At 47.0% G+C, this 15,914-nt stretch overlaps 1 protein-coding gene across 2 annotated transcripts in view; it reads left to right on the forward strand.

Annotated features, from left to right (window-relative positions):
* The window catches only part of ATRN (attractin), a 166,958-nt gene that overhangs the window by 66,993 nt on the left and 84,051 nt on the right, over nucleotides 1-15,914 (forward strand). For both annotated transcript variants that reach the window (XM_053402098.1, XM_053402099.1), the window contains exons 8-13: nucleotides 868-1,111; nucleotides 2,187-2,370; nucleotides 5,274-5,428; nucleotides 10,135-10,219; nucleotides 13,540-13,760; nucleotides 14,665-14,786. In XM_053402098.1, coding sequence (XP_053258073.1) covers nucleotides 868-1,111; nucleotides 2,187-2,370; nucleotides 5,274-5,428; nucleotides 10,135-10,219; nucleotides 13,540-13,760; nucleotides 14,665-14,786 — 1,011 coding nt within the window. The remainder of the gene's footprint in view (nucleotides 1-867; nucleotides 1,112-2,186; nucleotides 2,371-5,273; nucleotides 5,429-10,134; nucleotides 10,220-13,539; nucleotides 13,761-14,664; nucleotides 14,787-15,914) is intronic.

Below are 15,914 nucleotides of genomic sequence, written 5' to 3' on the forward strand. Positions count from 1 at the left end.
ACTCAGAGGACAGGAGAACTGAGCTGAGTGTCACCCGCATCCGAATGACACCTCCCTCCAGGCCTCCTGATCTTGCATAGTGGCCTTGTATGCTAAAGCTGTGGGGCTGAGGAACAGATTCCCTGGGTCTGTCATAAGCTTGCCATGTGATTTGCGGTGCCTCAGTTGTTAGCCCATTGGGGCCAGGGAGGGATGTTATTCCCCCATATGGTTTTGTTTTTTCTCATCTGCTTTCCACACATCCCCTTCACCCGCCACCACACTGGCATTTGAGACTTCCACACTTAGGGACAGAATATGGGAGGAGCGGGATCATTTCCCATGCCATTAGGTGAAATTGTAATATGCAGAAGAATGTCTGAGATTATTTCATTTCTTCACAGTTTGGAACATTTTCTGTTAAATGCTGATATTAACTGGTGAAAGGTGGGTGTGAGGCTAAAGCTGGGTGGATGCTGGGTCATTTATTAGATTGTTGGTACCTTTTCATTTTAAAAAAAAAATCATTTTTATTAAGTTCTCCATTTTAACAATCCAATCAAATCACATTAAATATTCCAAATTATACATATAAATATCAAATAATCCAAATATTCTGCCGAATTATAATTTTTTTATTGGGACTTCCCATGCTTCAAGTTCAGGGGGGCTCTGATCAGATTGTTGGTAGCTTTTCACGTGTGCTGGTGAATGGTGGAAATGATTGTATTAGAACATTCATTCTGTGATATGCAGGTGTGTGCAAATTCAAGTTCTTTCTTTCTTTCCTAGGAGTGCTGTTTGACGTGCTTATGAGTTTGCTTTCTTGCTGGGTCATTTTTTGTTTAGCAATGAATTCTAATGTGAAATAAACCTTTACCCCCCCAGAATAAAATCTACATGTATGGAGGCAAGATAGATGAATCTGGAAACGTGACCAGTGAGCTCTGGGTGTTCCATATTGCAAACCAGTCATGGGTTCAGGTGACCCCGAAGACCAAGGAGCAGTACGCTGTCGTTGGCCACTCAGCCCACATTGTCACGCGGGATGACGGCTCTGTTGTGATGCTGGTCATCTTTGGGCACTGCCCTCTTTATGGATACATCAGCAACGTGCAGGAATACAACCTGGGTAGGTATTGCTTTGACAGTGACTCTTTAACTTATCATTCATAAAGAACTAAAGAGGAACATCTTACATAAGACTAATGGACAAATTTCCTTCTTCCACCTGTCCCCTTTTAATAATTCCAATTATGCCGTCAGTTTCAACACTGGGTTGTATCAAATGACATCTGTGCGTGAGCAGAAAAGCATTTTACTTGTGCCATGGAGTGTTCCCTTCCTTTCCGTTTCCCCTGTGACTTCTGCTTGCCCCCCAACATCTCCATGGGGAGCTTTCTAGAGCAGATTTTTTGGGGGGTGGGATGGGGGTAGAATAAGGGGGTTGCAGTGGGAAGAAAGGGGAAGCTCCATTCAATGCTCCATGTTTGCCATGTTAATTTTTTTATTGTATTGCGTTTGCTTGGTCATCATTCTGTATGTGTTTGTTGTCGTCCCCTCCTGCAGAGGACTAGGTAACACTATTTTGTCTTTTTCAAATACCCACAAATTTTCACGGTTTCTGTTGCGGCCTTACCTTGTGTTCATTTCCTCCATCACTTGCCTCTTCCTTCCCAGATCCTCGATGCTCATGTGCCTTTTCAAGTTCTGTTCCCTTCTCCCCACCCGCCAGCCACCCCCTGGGCAATCTCAGCCTTGTTGATCTGATGTCGATTGTAAATCCTTCTGAGTTGGGTATTTGTCACTTGTGATGGGGTAGTGGTCCTGCTCTCATTTTTAAATCAAATTCCTGACAATTCATATCCCCTGGCGTTGGGTTAGGTAGCAATTTTAAATTATGTACGCAGCATATATCTTTGTAATGTATAAATTAAAGTTCAGTTTCAGCTTGCCAGTATGTAAGCCAGCTTGAATTGCTTTTCTTATTTGTTTCTGGGAAACATCCGTGGCCAGACCCTGAAGGATTCCGCAGCCAGTGAACGTTTGCTGAAAGTAGCTGTGAACCGGAGGGGCTTTCTTATTTGATAATAGGGAGGATTTCTGTAAAGAGGATGATCCCTGCTGTTAGTAGCGATTGAGCTGGAACATATGACACCTGCCGATTAAGCAGGGCACATTCATATCTGCCTTTCATTCTCTCTCAGCCACAAATACATGGAATATTCTGCAAACAACGGGAGCCTTAGTTCAAGGAGGCTATGGCCACAGCAGTGTGTATGATCCAAACACCAAGTCCATCTACGCTCACGGAGGTTACAAGGCGTTCAGTGCCAACAAATACAGACTAACAGACGATTTATACCAGTATGAAGTCAATAAGGGCAGGTGGTAGGTATATTTCAAATCTATTTTCACTTTGAAATTTGCAGCCTTCTGCGGCCACCTAATGAGTCCCGACACTCTAGTTGATGCTGGATTCTACTGTAAGTCGATCTTAAAAACTTGAAATGTTGGGGAAATGTTTCTGTAGTACAGGGTCAGCCAACAGGTTGCCCTCCAAAGCTACAATTCCCATCATTTCCGTCCACTGGCCATTGCAACTGGTGCTGATGGGAATGGTAGTTGCAAAGAACCTGGAGGAGACCGTGTTGCCTACCCCTGCTGAAATAATAATAATAATAATAATAATAATAAGAGTTTGGATTTGATATCCCGCTTTATCACTACCCAAAGGAGTCTCAAAGCGGCTAACATTCTCCTTTCCCTTCCTCCCCCACAACAAACACTCTGTAAGGTGAGTGAGGCTGAGAGACTTCAGAGAAGTGTGACTGGCCCAAGGTCACCCAGCAGCTGCATGTGGAGGAGCGGGGAAGCGAACCCGGTTCACCAGATTACGAGTCCACCGCTCTTAACCACTATACCACACTGGCTCTCAGCAAAAAAACTGAATCCATTTTGATCGTTTAGCAGTCTCTTTGGATGTTTGAAAGAGCCCTTGCTCTACAAATAAAGAGGGCCATAGCTCAGTGGTACAGCACCTTGCCTTGCATGCAGACGCTCCCAGGTTCAGTCCCTGGCACTTCCAGGTAGGGTTGATAGAGATTCCCTGTCTGTAAGCCTGTAAACCAGGGGTAGGCAAATTTTTTTAGCTGCGGGCCGGTCCACTGTCCCTCAGACCTTGTGGTGGGCCGGAGAAACGACACCGGAGGGAGGAGCTGGAAGAAGAGGCGAGGGGGGCAAGTAGTCCTCCTCCCCAGCCCCAGCCGCTGCGCTTACCTTCCCAGGGGCTGCCACCACCGCTGCCGCCGCTGCTTCTCGTGGGTAGGCAGAGCGAGCTTGTCCACTCTGCTCTCTGGCCCACAGGAGTACCAGGGTGGGGGCAGCAATGGTGGAGGGAAGATGAGCGGCGCGAAAGGGCTGGCTCTGGAGAGGGGCTGCTTAAAATGGTGCTCATCCGGCTCAGCCCCGCCCCCTTCCTCCTCTAGGCAGGGTAGGGAGAAGGCAAGAGGAGGGAGGGAGGAGGCGCCACTGTGGTGTGTGTGAGGGAGAGGGGGGGGAATGGAATGGCACAGGGGGAAAAATGGCACAGCCCGAATGAACAGAATCCCCACGCCGATCCACAGAAAGTCAGCGGGCTGGATCCTGAAGGCAATTGGGCCTGATCCAGCCCACGGGCCTTAGTTTGCCGACCCCTGCTGCAAACAGTCAGTGTAAACCGTCCTGAGCGAAACGGACCCACGCTTTGACTCTGTGCATGGCAGCTTCCTGCATGGAAGCAGTGATGAATATGTCAACCATATCTTGAATAAATGTCACATACTTGGAGGACCACCGCACACAGTGGCTAGGAAGGGCTTTGGAGATTGATTGAGTTAATTAAGATATTTGGCTGAAGGCAAAGGGAGGACTATGGGAAATGCATATTTTATAGTCTTTGTTTTAACTAGCAGACCACGTTTAAGTGAGTCGATAGGTTCTCTTTAAATTATGCAAGGGTTGTGCAGTTAAATTGGCAACACCAAGGGACATAGGCATATTTTTATTTAGACAGATCCCCGCTCCCTGCTCATTTGTAGGAAAAGGTAAAATTTTCCTACAAATCAGGGTCCAACTAGCCACAGACCCTTGAAAAGCAGATTCCTTAAGAGGATGGGGGCGAGAGAAGGCTGAATTCTGCCCCTGCTTGTCTGCCCACTTTCCCCAAAACATATTCCCCCAGCTGACCTAGTCCTGATGGGAACTGCTCTTAGTTTCGGAGCCCTAGCTGGAGGGAAAAAACATTGGGATGCCGTTTCAGTGGGGAAATCATGAGGGGGGAAACTGTTTAGCAGCCCCCACCTTACCCACACAGGGACTTGGTGAGGATCTGATTATGACAAGTGGATCTGCCATCATGATGTCTAATTTGCTCTGACACCAGTCTCTGTGCAAATTATACACTTAGAAGTAGATTTTGCCAGAAAGTCGAACAGTACAGGGCAAGTTTGTCACTCTGTCATTCCGTGCCTTCCCCCCACCCACGGGTCTCTGTAACTTATTAATGCCGAGAATCTTGGACCAACACATTCTCTTTCCTATTCAAGAGAAGAGCTCTGAAGGAAGCACATAGTTGATGAGCTCGCAGATGCTTTCTCCTTTCTCTCCCTATGGCAAAAAAGAGCATCTTTTATTAGCAAGGGCCTGGGCAAGCAGTGGGTCAGTGGGGGGCTGTATGCTGGCTGCGTGTGATGGCGATTTTTACTTATTTTATTGCTTGTATTTTTATTCCTGATTTTGGTTTTTCTACATTGTGTTGCATTTACGCATTTGTTATCAGTATTTGAAAATGTGGTTTGTTCCCCGTGTACCTTTTGGGTTTGCTGTTTGAATTTTTGTCGCAAGCAGGGGCTGCCAACCTTTATGGATCGGTGGGGACATTTTGAATTGTGGGAGAGTGCTGGGAAGCGCCAGCAATAAAATAGCTACTATTTTGAAGGGGGGAGGGCATGGCATAACACAGAAAGACTGCCGTGTGGTGTGTGGTACAACCAAAATTAGAAATGAAAGCTCAGAGTCTTGGGCGTCTGCCCAGAGGCACCAGAAAAAACCTTTATAGGTGCTATGGCACTCAGAGGGTTTGCAACCTCTGTGTTTGGCCTTGATGCCTTGGACCCTGGATCTTTTCTGCGCTGCCTCTGAAATAATTGTACTTGTTTTCAGCCATAGCTGCCTCCGCTCTTCTTTTAGAAGACACTTGGAGCTCTTAGGGTGTGGCAGCCTTTGAAATCCCATTTCTTGTTATATGTCCACAGGACAATTCTCAGAGACAGCAAGTTCTCCCGATACCTGCATTCTGCTGTGATCATTAGTGGCACCATGCTGGTGTTTGGAGGAAACACACACAATGACACTTCCATGAGCCATGGCGCCAAGTGCTTTTCTTCAGATTTCATGGCCTATGATCTAGGTAAGTCTCATTTAGCAGTTCAAGTAAGCAGACAAAAACCCCTGTTACTCATGAAAGCTGATCTGTCAACATTCAAGATAGCAGGATTTTTTTTAAAAACCCCAATTGAAACCATTAGATCCTTTTGGATTACACGATTGCAGTTAACGCTGAAGGGTCATTGCCTGCCCCCTCTGGCTCATTCACTGTAGGGGGGGACAGTGGTGCTCAGCCTCTGAGCTTTGACTCACAACGCTTGAGTTAGGTATTTATACTAACTTAGTTAAAAGCCTCAGCGCCTAGGGCTTGCCGATCGAAAGGTCGGCGGTTCGAATCCCCGCGGCGGGGTGCGCTCCCGTTGCTCGATCCCAGCGCCTGCCAACCTAGCAGTTTGAAAGGTTCCCGGGTGCAAGTAGATAAATAGGGACCGCTTACTAGCGGGAAGGTAAACGGCGTTTCCGTGTGCGGCTCTGGCTCGCCAGATGCAGCTTGTCACGCTGACCACGTGATCCGGAAGTGTCTGCGGACAGCGCTGGCCCCCGGCCTCTTGAGTGAGATGGGCGCACAACCCTAGAGTCTGTCAAGACTGGCCCGTATGGGCAGGGGTACCTTTACCTTTACCTTAGGTATTTATACTGCAAACAGGTTCCCCAGGGAAGCCTCCAGCAGAGTTCCCTGTGGCACAACTGTGCCAAGCTTCTGCATGTGACTCTGTCCCCGGAATATCTCTGGGCAAAATGGAGGCAGGGCTGCCTGAAAATGGTAGCAGACGGTTCTGGTTTTCATTATCTCAAGTTCCCCCATACAGATGGCAGCCAGCGCTGCTGTGATCAGCCGTGTCTGCAACGTCGAGTCGCCACCGGGCTCCTGCCGTGGGGAAATTTCTCTTTGCTCCAAACTTTGCTTTTGCAACAGCTTGTAGCTGGGGATGAGGTAGGGGGAGAAATAGAATATGCTGTAAACAACACAGTTAAGATGAACTGTGCCCAGGTTTTTGGAACGTGAGCAGCCCTCAGTCTGTTGCAAGGCGAGTGCGCATTATTTATCTGTCCTGCTGATAACGTGTGCATTGCAAATGTTGTTCCATAATGCCAGGAAAAGGATGCACGGCTAGCGACGACACAGCTGTGTGTGATGCTGGATTGTCCAGCACACACGGGGGTCGAAGTGGTCATGTGGAGAAGCATGAAACAAGGCCAAGCTCTTGTTTCAAAGGCCATGCGCATCTGTGGCTGCTTGAATGTGCCTTGCTGGGAGATGCTCCCATGTGTCAGGGACCCAATTTGATTAAGCAGCCGAACTTGGAAAAGCCAGGAGAGGGCAGCATTTAACAAAACTATAACATGGATGCTGTTTTTCTTTAGGCAAGATGGGGATCAGTTTACACACCGAAGAATAAAATCTAGATCATCTCTTAATACCCTATTTAAGTTTTTATGGAAGCCTCACCATAATTCCTGGATTTCTGGAATGATTCGTTTTTGCCCACATGTCGTAGCACAGCAATATATTTTTCTTTTCTGTGCAAGAGCTTAACGTCCATCTTCTTGCTTTACGCCCCCCCCCAGCATCTTACATAGCTCTCTGAAGCTATCAAAAGCCCTTCACGATAATGCAGTTGCTGTGTCTCCCTCTTCTCTTGGCATGCACTGAAATCCTGGCAACCATTTCCCTGTGTACGGGCTTAGGTTTTACGAGAACACAAACCTCTTTCACAGTGCATGTGTGCGTGCGCACACAAACTGATACATTCTTGTGGATCTGAGGTGGAATTCAAAAGTTGGCTTAGTTCAAAGTCAGCAGGGCAATAATTCTTGGTAATCTCAAAACCATTAGCTTTTTCTCTACTTGGTTCCCAGTGAAAGAGGGAGAAGGCAGCAGAGTCGAAGCACTTCAAGTGCTCCTCCTAATCTACAAAAATATGTTCCTTGGCTTCGCAGCTCTCAGCCTCCTGGATCAAAAATACCATTGAACTTTCTGGCTCGCTTTCCCTTAGATCTGCCTTGAAAAGCTGGAACGGCACATGTGCCCATTAAACAGATCAGCGAAAAAATCAAATGCTCTCGCACCGAACTTTTTTTTGGAAAGAGAGAGAGAATAAATCAGTGAAACCTCTGCTGGCAATTAAAGCATCCGGCAGGGCGAGGAGCCATTAGTCCAAACTGTATTAGGGTTCCATCCCTGAATGCCAAAGCCTCGTCCTGAACTATTCAAAGTTGCCAGAGCTCTAATGATTTCAGCTAATGTAGCATGCGTTGTCCCATTTGCTGGTGCCGCCTTTTCACGCACTGCAATACATTCTGGTGCAGTACTGACTACAGGGAAGTTTTAAGTCTGGATAACCAGTAATGTGGGGGTGTAAAGGGGAAGAAATAGGATCGGTTGCTGCCCCGATGGGAGGGGTAGGCGTAGGCTGAGGAGGATGCAGGACAGCCAGGAAGTGGACAACAGATAATCTGTTAGGACGAGGCACCTGGTTGTGGTTCATTTGTATTATGAGAAGCAACTGGCTGGGTTGGAAAATGTGGGATGCATACAATGCTCCTCCTCGTGTGTAGCTCCAGTGGTGCAACAGGAATTCCATTTCCTCTCTTCCTGCTGTGTGCCTCCTGAACCTGCTAGATGGGACAGGAGAGGAAGGGGAAGAGGAAGAGGAAGAAGGAACTCTGTTGCACCCACAGAAGCCAGTTGTGCCGTTGGAGTTGAAGCATTAACAAAGGCCACATGTTGTTTTAGCCAAGGCATCAATGGCTGTCTCTTGAGATCCAGCTTTCCTCCCTCTTCCCCCCCATTGGCCAGCCATCTGCCTTTGGTACGCATGGTAATATAGATAGTGAAGCCTCTGGTGGTAGAACTTTAAAAAATTCTCCTTACTGCAAACTTTTGTGCTTCCACCTCTCCTGGAAGTAGTGTGTGTGAAACAGTTTGTGTGTGTGTAAGTAAAGAGGAGCAATCGCCAGAACCACTTAAAAGCCTTCTTGAGTTGTTGTGGGTGGGTGAGTATCTTTCCTGGTCACACCCTGACTCATTACCTTAGAGCTGACCTGGGTAGATACATTTTAAGATTACACCACATACCCTGGTCCTCTCATGGCAGCTGCCTCAGACCTTGGTGGTTTTTTTGTGTTTTTTTAAGATTCAGTACAGTGGTACCTCAGGGATGCAGGTGGCGCTGTGGGTTAAACCACAGAACCTAGGACTTGCCAATCAGAAGGTCGGCAGTTCGAATCCCCGCGATGGGGTGAGCTCCCATTGCTCAGTCCCAGCTCCTGCCAACCTAGCAGTTCAAAAGCACGTCAAAGTGCAAGTAGATAAATAGGTACCACTCCGGCGGGAAGGTAAACAGCGGTTCTGTGTGCTGTTCTGGTCAGCCAGAAGCGGCTTAGTCATGCTGGCCACATGACCCGGAAGCTGTCTGCGGACAAATGCCAGCTTCCTCGGCCTATAGAGCGAGATGAGCGTCGCAACCCCAGAGTCGGCCATGACTGGACCTAATGGTCAGAGGTCCCTTTACCTTTACCTTTACAGTAGTACCTCAGATTAAGAACTTAATTCGTTCTGGAGGTCTGTTCTTAACCTGAAACTGTTCTTAACCTGAAGTACCACTTTAGCTAATGGGGCCTCCCACTGCCGCCACGCCACTGCAGCACAATTTCTGTTCTCATCCTGAAGCAAAGTTCTTAACCCGAGGTACTAATTCTGAGTTAGCGGAGTCTGAAACTTGCAGCGTCTGTAACCTGCAGCGTCTGTAACCCAAGGTACCACTCTATTTTGAACAGTTTGAACCTCCCCCTCCTTCCACATTTTCCTGCATTATTCCTCATTATTACAGACAATTTCTTGATTTCTGCAAAGGATTTAAACGGCTGGACGTTTGTGGCTGGTGCAATGTTGCTTTTGACCCCAAAGATTTTGAACCACTGGAAGGGAAAGACATGATATTCTAGACAGGAAGCCCTTTGAGGCATTAGCCTAAAGATAGCATGTTTGCTAAACCTTATGGGCTGATGCCCTTTTCTTTCTTTTTTTTGGTTCAAGTACTTTACTTTTTGTAGTTTCGTCCAAGGTAAGTGTGTATTTGTGTGGGAATAATCTAAGCAGATGTGAAAGGGGGTATTAGGACAGCTTGGAGAGAGGAAGGAAGAGGTGGTTTGATTTGCTCTTCTCTCCTCCTCGCCTTAAAGCCATGGCAAGCAGAAAGTATTCCAAATGGATTTGAGCCCACTCACCCAATAACCAGTGAAAGAACAGGGACCCCTCTTAGCTACTTGTGACATTCATTTGTGTGTGTGGTGGGGGAGTAATTTATCTAGTTGCAAAAGATAATCAGACCCCCCTGGGGATTTAATAATACCGTCCAGCCCTAAAACACCTTTTGCACAGGTTAGACTTTCTTCTTCTGGCCATACAGAGCAGGTACTTGGTTGCAGACAATTCAAGGTTGGTTCTGCCATACCAGTTAATGAGGCAAGTGGTGAAAATAATGGCAGCTACATATACCCTCATCTTGTTTGGGGTCTGCTTAAGAAATTGCACCGGGGATTGGGCTGGATGTGTCTCCCGAAACGCTTTAGCACTTATCTGCTCTTTGGAATAGCTAATGAACGTCCCGTGTTGTCATTTGAATTGCTTTTGGAATAATGAAAAAAAAAAAAAGCCGTTCCGCCTAAAATGCCAGCTAATGTACCAGAAGGAACTGCTCTGAAATGAGGCTTGCTTAATTCCAGCTTGCGATTGTTGGTCCGTGCTGCCTCAACCTGACCTCCCTCACGACGTCAACAGATTTGGACACTCTGCTGTGCTGAGCAACAAGTAAGAGGGCAGAATGGCTTGGGTCCTTGTGGGTGTGGGGAGAAGGGGAGCCAGGGTCTCGTCCTGCACTCCTGTTCCCGACCACGCCAGGTCATGGCTGAAGGCGCTCCTGCTGGCAAGACCAGGACCTCTGAACTTGCATCAGCTGCTTGTGATGGCTGCACAGTGTTGCCACTCGTGCCCAAACCGTTAGCCCTATTCTGTTGTTCCTCCTATGAAGGGGCATCGCAAGCACAGAGGGGCTGTGGGGCTCTGACTTTTGCCCTTCCCCTGTTGTTCAGGATAATCGTCTGCTGTGGGGAGCCTGGAGGAGCGCAGCAGGCTCGTTGATTCAAGTGTTTGTCCTCAACAGGTGGGAGGACAGAGGGAGCCATGTGGCAGCAAGGATGGAGCCTTTGTACTTGCATGCTCCCTCCTTTACCTTTTTATTTTTATAAATTTTATTAGTATTTTCCACACAACACAAATATCGAAAAATAACAATACACTAAACACAAAAACCAACATTCAAAAAAACAAAAACAAAACAAATCCATATCTTACAAGTTAATAATATAAACACTAAAAAGAAAAACAAACATTGACTTCCACCAATCCCACAGCACCTCCTTTATCTCTCATTGTGTCTTCCTGTTTTCCTGATCACCTCTATCCTAGCATCTAGATATAAATCCCTCTTTCTTATCCTTTCACTTCACAAGGTTATTCCAGACTCAGCCAGATTTCTGTCCTCGAACCTTGGCTTTTAAGGTATTCATTTAGACACTCCCATTCCTTTTTCACTTCACTTTTTGGTTTTTGTCTTATTATATCTGTCAATTTGGCTAATTCTGAAAGCTTGCATAACACAACTCTCCCCTAGTGGGTAACTGATTCCCTTTCCAATACTTAGCCACCAGGATTCTTGCTGCAGACGTCGCGTATAAGAAAAATTTAGTTTTGTCTTTTAGACAAATGACCATTCCCCCCCCCCCTTCCCCAAAGCAAATTTGGATACCTTGGATACGTGGGGCGATACTGCCTTGCTCTGTTGCCCATGTCAATTCAGGTGCCCATACCTGTTATCACAAAGGGGACCGCCATTTGTCTGAAGGCTAATTAAAGCAAGTGACTTTTCCTATTGCAACAGCATCCATGGTGCTTGTGGATTGTCAAATTAAGTGATAGGGCCAATATTTTAGCTGCTGGCTCTTGCTCCCAGATTCCCAGCAGATTAACACACTGTATGCAAATGACAACATGGATGCTTTCCCAACTTTACACTCAGTTGTGTTAATGTGTATAGAGTACACATTACCTTTTGTGGTGGGCTTGAAACTTCCCCCACCCCTTTTGTTCTTTATTGCCGGTTTTATGCTAGCTGCCGTACTATTACCTTCCTGTGGTAATGAGCTCCATGGGTTAATTGTGGAGAAGTACTTTTACTAGTTTTGAAACATGACTGTTTAGCTCATTGAGTTTTGCCTCCATCCTTGCTTTGAACAACAGTTTCCAACTCAGCTTTTCCACCCCATTCGCTGGCTAATGTACCTCCTATCATAACAACATGGTTTTATCGCCTTTCTGAGAGCCTCCGCCTTAAATCTTCTCCTGGGCAAAAACCCGTTTCCCTGCTCCTCTGTGTTACTGCTGGCCCTTTTGTGAACTCTCTTTTGTATCTACTGCACCGCACTTGACTTCAGCCATCCGTCACTTAATCTGTACCGCCACAGTTTTCTCTTTTGTCTTAAAACACCCAGAGAAACAATTTTCACACTTCTTAGGTTCACTTAAAAACTCTGTTTTTGTGAAACTCTGGCCTCCTTTGTGTGCAGGTGATTCTCAGCAGAGTTATTAAGAGCTCTGTGCACTTTGCACGTCACAATATTTCTGCGTTGGCGAGTGGGGGAAACAGACCTGCAGTCAGAGTATATTATGCAAGTTTTGCATCCACATAGGCCATAGATTCAGGGCAGGGACAGGGGGACCTGCGGCCCTCCAGATGACGTTGGTCTCCCAACTTCCATCAGCCCCAGCCAGCAGGGCCATTTGCAAGAATGACGGGAATTGTAGTCCATCAGCACCTGAAAGGCCACACATTGCTCAGTGTGGCTTTAGAGTTTTTGACCCAGGCTGGAGGACTGGAAGCAGATGGAAACTGGCTTGTGGGTGGCCTGCATAGATCAGAGTCAGGAGATGGGGAAGAGATAAACCAAGAGATACTTGAGATAATTTAGAGCAGGAGTTAGGAAGGTTTTTCAGCAGACCCTGAGACCTTGTGGGGGGCTGGACTATATTTTGAAAGAAAGAAAGAAAGAAAGAAAGAAAGAGAATTCCTATGCCCCACAAGGAACCCAGAGATGCATTTTAAATAAACGTACACATTCTACTCATGTAAAAACATGCTGATTCCTGGACCGTCTGCAGGCCGGATTTAGAAGGAGATTGGGCAGCCCCCGGCCCCTGGGCCTTAGTTTGCCTAGCCATGATTTAGAGTACTGAAGCCATGAGCATCATGACTTCGCCCATCTGCTTCCAAGATGTCCACTAGCCCCAGCTGCAACTTTCTCAAACTTCTCAGTAGCCAAGAAGATTGGATGTAGGTTTTTAAAAACACCTAAGATTCTTGCATGCCCATTGAAGAACTGTGTACCAGACCATGTACTTATGCCAAGGAACCTTTGGACTTCCAGATGTTGCTCTCATCAACCCCAGTGAGCATTGCCAGTGCAACATCTGGAGGGCTTGAGGTTCCCTACACCTGACTTGCACAATCAGTTGCACGAACACACAGCATGTAGAACTAAGTGGTTCCTATTAGTCCTTCTGCCTCTCTCTTTACTCTTTTAGTGTTGCAATGCAATGCAACAACAACTTAATTATTTATGCCCCATCCATCTGGCTGGGTTTCCCCAGCTACTCTGGGTGGCTTCTAGCACTTATATTAGATTCTTGTGCCATAAAGAGCTGCTTGGCTACCCTCTGATAGTGGTGAACTCTGTAGAAATGTTACTTTTATGGAAGCCGACTTGCAACCCACCAAGCTAAGTGCAGCCCAACTGCACCTGTGGGCTTGCTACCTGCTTGACAAGGCCAGTGGGCTGCAAGTGGTCCAGTGCCTGCAGTAACAATGAACGGCCCTACAAAGGGTTCCTGAACAACCAGGCAACTTCTCATGGAATGGCAGTGCTTTAATTGGAAACGAGCCTAGTGTTTGAGACGAATCTTCAAACACGGCTTCTGTGCGTGGATCAGCCGGTTAGAAGTGTCTCACACGGTCTCCCTTTTGAAGTAAAGAACAAGCCATTGATCTCTCCCTTCCCCTTTCCTTCCTTTGTTAGCAATATGTATATATTTGGAGGTTTTAACAGCCTGCTGTTGAGCGACATTGTGAAATACACACCGGAAAGCTGCGAAGCTTACAGCAATGCAACCTCTTGCTCGGGGGCAGGCCCCGGGCTGCGATGCGTGTGGAACAGCTCCACCCTCCAGTGCCTCCCGTGGGAACTGGCCACACAGCAGCAAGAGCAAAAAGCTGCTGAGGAATGCCCTTGCTGGACAGGTAGGTGTTGCAGACAGATCCACTGGGTTTTATTACTCTGGCATACTGGACACTGCCTTCGGTTTGGGATGTTTCCACTGGCTGTTTGGTAGCGTTGGGGAATGGTTTGGGGGTTGAAAAATGTAGGGGGTGCCTTTCAAATATCACTGAACAACTACCCCTGTCAGGCCCAGCCAGCAGTGACAGTGGTCAGAGCTGCGGTTACAGTGGTACCTTGGGTTAAGAACTTAATTTGTTCCGGAGGTCCGTTCTTAACCTGAAACTGTTCTTAACCTGAAACACCACTTTAGCTAATGGGGCCTGCCGCCGTGCTGCTGCTGCTGCATGATTTCTGTTCTCATCCTGAAGCAAAGTTCTTAACCCAAGGTACTATTTCTGGGTTAGTGGAGTCTGTAAAGTGAAGCGTCTGTAACCTGAGGTACCACTGTACTGCCTGCCTTCTGCAACTAAGCTGCATAGGTGCAATTGAAGTAAATGCATATTTTCCCATGGCTCACCCCTCTTGCTCCCCTTCATTGAATTTTAGAGCTTCTCCTCTATATTTTGAAATAAGTAATAAAAAAAAATTAATGTGCCTGGTGAATTACAATGTGGAGTATCCTTTTATGTATATAAAGGAGCATTCATTCATATGAAAGTCCCCTGCTACAGTCTAACATGGAATAGCCCGCTGACAGGGGTGGGTTATTCTTTTGTTTTTGTTGTTGTTATGCATTTTGTGTTTTTACCTAGTATTTTTATGCTGTGAGCTGCCCTGAGATTTATGGAGGAAGGGCGGCATGCAAATTTCATTAAATAATAACACCTGTTGCTTGTGTCCGAATTGCGGTGGGCAAGTAGACCTTTTGAGACGGCTAGGAAATGCCCCTGTTTGGTCATGCAGGTCTTTCCTTTTCCTTACTAGCTGTGGACCATGACAAATGCGATCAGATAACAGACTGCTACAGCTGCACGTCCAACACAAACCGGTGCCATTGGTGCACCGACCAGTGTGTGTCAAGGAATAGCAACTGCTCAGAAGACCAGGTAACGGTTTCTGCTTCTCCCCCCCCCCCCCCGCTTATGTCTGCTGCCAAGAAAGCGCTTGTCAGCAACTGCAGCTGACTTTGCCAAGCAGTTGCAATTCGTAGCTCTGGGTGGGCTGCTTCAATTGTACTCAGTGGCTCACTAATGAACGTCCTAAAAGAGAGAGTGGGGAAAAGCAAAAGAGTTGTGTATACTCTGCCAAAACGCTTCTATTTTTTATACCTAATCACACAAGTCACACACACTGAGAAGCGTTGCAGGGTGCAAACAACAATCTCCCCCCACTCCGTCACTGAACACCTACCTTTGTCTTGTCCTGTTTTGATTTGATGCTTCCAAGGCAGGCTGTATTAGATCAGTAGCTCTGCTTGTCTTTCTTTCTTATCTATAGCATATTAGGTTTTTCACGTTATTACAATAAAATAGTATAGTCCCTTATTCGTCCTCACCCTCCCTATGCCCTTGTATCCTTTTTAGTTAGGGCAGCCTTTCTCAACCTGTGGGCCCCCAGATATTGTTGGACTACAACTCCCATCACCACTAGCTAGCAAGGCCAGAGCTCAGGGATGATGGGAGTTGTAGTCCAACAACATCTGGGGACCCACAGGTTGAGAACCGCTGCGTTAGGGGATTTTCGATTTTGATGTTCAGTTCTTTGGCGTTCACATGCATAGGTCAGGGTTGGGATAAATGAATGTCAGTGCTGTGCTGTGGGCCCAGATCAATGCACCCCTTGCAGCAGGAAGGCTAACCACAGATTGTCAGGACCATGGACAGATCAGTGTGACAAGTGCTAGCTGGAGCTTGCAGGAAAAGGGCTGTTGTCTCAGTGGCATGCCGAGGCCTTATGAAGGCTGGTGGGTCCAGACCTTCTGTCAGCCCGTCTTCCTCTGAGGACCTGTTTGTGTTTTTCAAAGGGCCATTTTCCATTTGAGATGCTCTGGTTCCTATGGCATAGGGAGAGTGAGGACTACATGCAATGGGGTGTGGTGCAGACGAGACCTCTGAGTCATAGAATCATAGAACTGTAGCACTGGGATACCGAGAGTCATCTAGTCCAACCCCCTGCAATGCAGGAATCTCGGCTAAAGCATCCATGACAGATGGCCATCTAATCTCTGCTTAAAA

This window comes from Podarcis raffonei, chromosome 9 (assembly GCF_027172205.1).
Source record: "Podarcis raffonei isolate rPodRaf1 chromosome 9, rPodRaf1.pri, whole genome shotgun sequence".
Taxonomy (NCBI): Eukaryota; Metazoa; Chordata; class Lepidosauria; order Squamata; family Lacertidae; genus Podarcis; species Podarcis raffonei.